At 52.8% G+C, this 6,772-nt stretch overlaps 1 protein-coding gene across 1 annotated transcript in view; it reads left to right on the top strand.

Annotated features, from left to right (window-relative positions):
* Positions 1–6,772, top strand: part of DENND2A (DENN/MADD domain containing 2A) — a 116,275-nt gene that overhangs the window by 72,803 nt on the left and 36,700 nt on the right. Inside the window, exon 13 of the mRNA XM_011941289.1 lies at positions 6,092–6,240. Coding sequence (XP_011796679.1) covers positions 6,092–6,240 — 149 coding nt within the window. The remainder of the gene's footprint in view (positions 1–6,091; positions 6,241–6,772) is intronic.

The following is a 6,772-nucleotide window of genomic DNA, read 5'->3' as shown; positions in this document are numbered from 1 at the left end:
TGGCTCACGCCTGTAATCCCAGCACTTTGGGAGGCCGAGGCAGGCGGATCACCTGAGGTCAGGAGTTCAAGACCAGCCTGGCCAACATGGTGAAATCCTGTCTCTACTAAAAATACAAAAATTAGTCAGGCATAGTGGCTCGTGCCTATAATACCAGCTCAGCTACTTGAGAGGCTGAGGCACAAGAATCGCTTGAACCCCAGAGGCAGAGGCTGCAATGAGCTGAGATTGCACTATTGCACTCCAGCCTGAGTGACAGAGTGACATTCCATCTCAAAAATAAAAATAAAATAGGCCAGGTGTGGTGACTCATGCCTGTAATCCCAACATTTTGTGAGGCCAAGGCAGGCAGATCACTTGAAGTCAGGAGTTCGAGACCAGCCTGGCCAACATGGTGAAACTTCATCTCTGCTAAAAATACAAAAAAGCCGCGCGTGGTGGTGGGTGCCTGTAGTCCCAGCTACTCCACAGGCTGAGACAGGAGAATCGCTTGGACCCGGGAGACAGAGATTGCAGTGAGCCAAGATCATGCCACTGCGCTCCAGCCTGGAGACAGAGCAAGATTCCATCTCAAAAAATAAAAAATAAGATAAAATAAAGGATGGAATCAGTTGGCAGCTCAGACTGGAGATCTGGGAGGCACACCGTTTTGCACTGCTGTGTGCGACTTCCCTGGCATTGGTGGGCTTTCCACTCATTCTGCCATGTGTCAGACACTCCACTATGTGGTAGGAAAACAGAGAAAAGACACAACTGACATGGTGGCTCACGCCTGTAATCACTGCACTTTAGGAGGCTGACGTGGGAGGACTGCCCGAGTGAAGTAGTTTGAGACCAGCCTGGGCAACACAGTAAGATCCCCATGTCTACAAAAAATGTAAAAAAAAAAAAAAAAAAATTAGCCAGATATGGTGGCTCGAGCCTGCAGTCCCTGCTACTAGGGAGGCTGAGGTAGGAAGATCACTTGAGCCCAGAAGTTCAAGGCTGCAGTGAGCTATGATCATGCCGCTGTACTCCAACCTAGGCAACAGAACAAGACCTTGTCTCAAAAAAAAAAAAAAGAAAGAAAATAAAAAAAAACACAGACTTGTCTCAGTGCAGTGGGGTAACAGAGACATAAGCCAACTATCCAGGACCACATTAGAGGCAGGTGGAGGCAGTGAGTTCTGGAGACCGAGGGAGGGCACTCACTTCCAGGGAGGCGAGTTCTGAGGGCCAACACTCAGAACAAGTAGTCAGCACATTGCAGGCAAAAGGAGCCATCCTGCAGAGATATGGGGACAGGTGAGGCCTAGCTGTCACCTTCAGGACTGCAAAGTAGGCTGGGCGCAGTGGCTCATGAGTATAATCCCAGCACTTTGGGAAGCTGAGGTGGGTGGATCACTTGAGGTCAGAAGTTCGAGACCAGCCTGACCAACATGGTGAAACCCCGTCTCTACTAAAACTACCAAAAAATTCAGTTTGGCATGGTGGCGCACGCCTGTAATCCCAGCTACTTGGGAGGCTTGAAGAGGAATCGCTTGAACCCGGGAGACGGAGGTTGCAGTGAGCCGAGGTCACGCCATTGCACTCCAGCCTGGGCAACAAGAGCGAAACTCAAAAAAAAAAAGAGAGAGAGAGAGAGAAAGAAAAATAACTGCAAAGTAGTTCACTAGGGCTGGCGCAGAGAGAGGAAGGTGGGGGAGGGAGATGAGCCAGCAGTGGTGGACAGAAGCCAGCTCACAGAAGGCTGCAGGGCCATGCTCGAGAGGACAGACCATCCTGAGGGCATCCCTTCCTCACTGTTAAAGCGAATGCCCTCCCATCACACACACAGACTCAGTGCCCCATAGGAGGCCACCCCCATCCCAGTGGGCACATTCAGTGATTTGCTAAGGCCATGTCACAAATCAAAGAAGATCCGGAAGGAAATGCAGACAAGGACTTGGGTTCCTTCTAAGCTTCTAAAAAGAGAATTCCTTGCATTTTTGAAATACTGAATCAGAGCCTTCTTTGCTTTGGAACTGGGGGCACAGAAGCGTGAGGGGTGGCTGCAGCCCCAGAAAGGGCCGAGATGCGGGGCCAGCCAACCGGGTGGTGCAGATGAGGCCACCTGAGAAGTGCATCTGGAAAGAAGCAATGCCAAAAAAAAAAAAAAAAGCCTGAAGCACTGTGGTTTGGAGAGGAAATCTGACTCTGACCTATGGAAAACAAAAGGGAAGAAAAAAAGGCATGTAAGAATGGAAGGGACAAACTGTAGATAGGCGGGGCAGGAAGCGGCCCCGCCCTCTCCCCTCATGCGGCACATCTGGTCACCTTTTTGATGCACCTCTTTGGGCAGCAGCCATCTGGCTGTTCCCAGCCTGCTCCCACCCTGTGTTTTAGTTCACTATTCACTTTTCAATGTCAGCGTGATTGTACTCCTGGTGCACTTTTGTCAGCTCTGGAAGCAGGCCCTCTCTGTAATCCTGCAGCTGGTGCTGGGCGCTGGGGAGCTCTCCAAGCTCCTGGGCACTGGGGAATTCAGCCGAGGGAGTTCTCAAGGTTGGAGCCCTGGAAGCCAGGATGAGTAATAACCCTTCAGTGACCAGGATCGGATTTCATCAGCACCATAGTAACTGTCTTTATCCTCTCCATCCCCCACTCCCTCCATCCCCTAGAGGTGGAATTCTCAGGCTTGGATTTGGGGGAGGGGAAAATGATGGATTTCAGAAAGGCCTGGGCTAGAAGTGGAAAACCAGCCAAGGAAACCCAGCTGGAGTGGTGGTGGGGACAGAGTCCCCGGGGAACGTGCCTGCGGGGTGAAGATGTTAGACTTGGGGAGGACCCACCCTGAGAAGATGTCTGGGAAGGGCACCGCTGGAGAGGAGCCGTGGGCCCCCTTCACACACCCCAGCCTCCCCCAGACTCCCTCCAGGGGGAAGAAAACAAAGTATCATGGATTTTTCTGGTAAAAGTACAGTGAGACACCACTGCACTCCAGTCCTGGTGACAGAGCGAGACTCTGTCTCTAAAAATTAAGAAAAAAAAAAAAACTTAAAAACAAAGTGCAGGGAGAGAAAAGGTGGGAACAGAAAAGGGAAGGGGCCTTGTCAGAGACAAACACATCCCCAAAGGGCAATGCAGGGGGACATGTCAGAAGGCTCGGGACACAAAGAAACCTGGAAATACCAGCCGGTCTCAGTGGCTCACACCTATAATCCCAGCACTTCGGGAGGCTGAGGCGAGCAGATCGCCTGAGGTCAGGAGTTCAAGACTAGCCTGGCCAACATGGCGAAACCCCGTCTCCCCTAAAAATACAAAAATTAGCTGGTCGTGGTGGCACACGCCTGTAATCCCAGCTACTCGGGAGGCTGAAGCAGAAGAATCACTTGAACCTGGGAGGCAGAGGTTGTGGTGAGCGGAGATCACACCATCGCACTCCCGCCTGGGTGACAGAGCGAGACTATCTGAAAAAAAGAAAGAAAGAAAGAGAGAGAGAGAGAAAGAAAGAGAGAGAGAAAGAGAGAGAGAGAGAAAGAGAGAGAGAGAGAGAGAGAGAGAGAAAGAGGAAAGAAAGAAAGGAAGGAAGGAAGGAAGGAAGGAAGGAAGGAAGGAAGAAAAGGGAAGGGAAGGGAAGGGAAGGAAAAGGAAAAGTAAAGAAAAGAAAAGAAAGAAACCTGGAAACGCCTGCCCCACATCTGGGAGAGGACTTGACGCCTCTGCCTTTTTGCCGGACAGATTTCTGGGTGGACAGGTTGGACGCTGGGCCAGCCCCACAGAGCTGCTGTCACAAGAGACAGACAAAAATGAGCAAAGCCCAGCGGCCGAGAGTGGACCCCACCTGGATTCCTGGGCCTTGGCTGTTCCCCAGCCACCCTCCCTGCCCTGCTCTGGGGCCCCACGACGGAGACAGTCACCAGTGGGATCCATAGGAGAGGCATTGGTGTTTCCACCCTTCCACAGTGCCTGGCATTCTGCCCTTGGAGAGTTCGTCTTTTCAAACGGCTCATGCCGTGAGTGGGTCCAGACACCAGCTGTGGCTGCCGCAAGCCGGTCTCCCCACGGGCATGTCGTGCCCATCAGGGGTTTTCTTCTGCAGCAGCTGCCAGATGTCAGGCGCTGTGAGGATGGGATTTCTGTGGGAAAAGAGAAGGCAGTGGGAACGTGGATCATTTGGGTGCCCTCCTTGGAGCCAGAGCCAGGCGATGGTACAGTAATGGTGTGCGTGTGTAAGAAAGACCGTTATTGGGTTTTTAGACCTTTTACAGCTTTCAGAGGTACACATCCCTCCCCCATCACTCAGGGAGGTTTCCCAGAGTAGGGAGGACCCCTGGGCATCCTTAGCCGTTGGCCCTGGGTCTCCTCATTCGTAAGACGCGGCCCCACGTGGCTCTGACTTTCCGGACTCCACTGTCTTGTTTTCTCTGAAAGCAGCCCTCGCCTTTCCTGTTACAAATGGCTCCACATGCTCTCCCCACTGCCCAATAAATCATCCTTCCATCCTACACGGGTTCCATGCAGACCTGAAGAGATGGAAATCTGCATAAAGAAAGGCCTGAAGACCTCTGAGACAGGAAGAGGGTAAACAAAGCGTGAGCAAAGCTGATGAGGATGACGGCAGCGACCAGGCGTGGAGCGGCCTCTGTGCCAGGTGCCTTCTGAGTGTCTGACCTGCGTCATTTCACGCCCCCCACAGCCCTGTCACGTGGGTAACCAACAGGCATGCAGAGGATCCATCATTCTGCTCAAAGCAGCAGGGAGTGGGAGAGCTGCCGGGCTTTGGAGAGGACGGAGGGAAACCATCTGGGCTGCAGGCTCCAGGGCTGGGTGAAGAGCAGGGTCTGGGGACCTGTCCATCTACAGAAATGTATAAGGAAAGCCTCCCTAGCACAGGCCCTCAGGCCCTGCTTCGTGCTCGGCAGTCAGGCTAACACGGTCGGTGGTCGGTCGTGGGGAAGTCTGTGCTTTTCTCCTCGGGGCCTCCCGGCCTCCCTTACAGCCTTTGTCTTTCCAGCAGGGTCCCAGTGAGAGAGGTGTGATCAGGTCACCCCCAAGGCTTCCCCCAGCTTTGAAACTCTCTGACTCCACGGGCCATGTGGAGGAATCCGTATCCACCTCGATCTGTGTGATTTACGGGGAAGTAGCCATAGGGAATTGAAGTGTTATTTGGCCAGGCCATGACAAACAAAGGTTTGGAGACCAGTGATTGGCTGCAAGTTGCCTGACCTGGAAAATTCTGGAAAGTCTTTAGGCCAGGCGCAGTTGCTCACGCCTGTCATCCCAGTATTTTGGGAGACTGAGGCAGGTGGATTTCTTGAGGCCAGGAGTTCGAGACCATCCTGGCCAATGTGGTGAAACCCCGTCTCTACTGAAAAGACAAAAATAAGCCGGGCGTGGTGGCACACGCCTGTAATCCCAACTACTCAGGAGACTGAGGCAGGAGAATCACTTGAACCTAGGAGGCAGAGGTTACAGTAAGCTGAGATTGCACCACAGCACTCCAAACTGGGCAACAGAGCAGGACTCCATCTCAAAAAAAAGAAGATATAGACACAAAGCACAAAAGCTGAAAGCACACATCAGCAGAAACGGAGTGGGATGGAGTCAGGATTACCTAAAAAACACCTTCTTGAGGTGGCAGCAAGTCTCCAAAGTGCTGCTCAGGCCTGCTGGGCGTTCCATGCTAGCCTGGAATTTCCACCTAGCAGGTAACAGTTCCTCAAGAGACAGAGATGCTCTCCACTGGACTCTCAGGGACAGAACAGTTTTCAAAAGTCCTATAAACTCTCCATGGCGAGTGCAGATATGCTGTTGCCAGGGAGAGCCCCCAACCATTTGGGGCCAAAAACCATTGATTTTGCCATCCTGTCTCCTCCCCTTCGTCCACACTGTCCTCAGTCTCATAGTTGAATGTGAGACGCTTGCTTCCCTACCAAAGCTACCTCCTTCCCCAGTCTTCTGGCATCTTTCTTTTCCCCCAATCCTTTCGTTTTGCTTTTTTTCTTTCCCTTTTCCCCCACCAGTGGGTGACCCCTGATGAGGACCTCAGAGTCCCGTGACTGCGACGCCCATGAGAGGCCTGGCTGCGTAGCTGGGCCCCTCCTTCATGGCTGCTCCTGTTCCCTGGCAGGTGATCGAACTGTGCCGCCCACTGGACTCCCGGCTGGAGCACGTGGACTTTGAGTCTCTCTTCTCCTCCCTCAGCGTCCGCCACCTGGTCTGTGTGTTTGCCTCCCTGCTTCTGGAGAGGAGGGTCATCTTCATTGCAGACAAGCTCAGGTACCCGCCTTGGCTACTTCTGCTAAAGCGTTTGAATGACAGTCACTCTTAGACCCTCTAGTCTGTAGAGCAGGTGACTGCCCAGCATTGAAGAGTAAGCCCTTCTGAGATAAGGATGGAATAGTCTGGGCATGGTGACTCATGCCTATAATCTCAGCACTTTGAGAGGCTGAGATGGATGGATCACTTGAGGCCAGGAGTTGGAGGCCAGCCTGTCCAACATGGTGAAACCCCGTCTCTACTAAAAATAGAAAAATTAGCCAGCTGTGGTGGCCCACACTTGTTATCCCAGCTACTTAGGAGGCTAAGGCACGGGAATTGATTGAACCTGGGAGGTGAACATTGTGGTGAGCTGAGATCTCACCACTGCATTCCAGCCCGGGCAACAGACGGAGACCTTCCCTCCTGCCCCCACAAAAAAAGGATGGCCAGGCACAGTGGCTCACGCCTGTAATCCCAGCACTTTGGGAGGCCGAGGCAGGCGGATCACCTGAGGTCAGGAGTTCAAGACCAGCCTGGCCAACATGGTGAA

Source organism: Colobus angolensis, unplaced genomic scaffold (assembly GCF_000951035.1).
Source record: "Colobus angolensis palliatus isolate OR3802 unplaced genomic scaffold, Cang.pa_1.0 Scaffold2, whole genome shotgun sequence".
Lineage (NCBI taxonomy): Eukaryota > Metazoa > Chordata > Mammalia > Primates > Cercopithecidae > Colobus > Colobus angolensis.
Note: the sequence above shows the minus strand (reverse complement) of the source record. Positions and strands in the feature narration are given on the sequence as shown.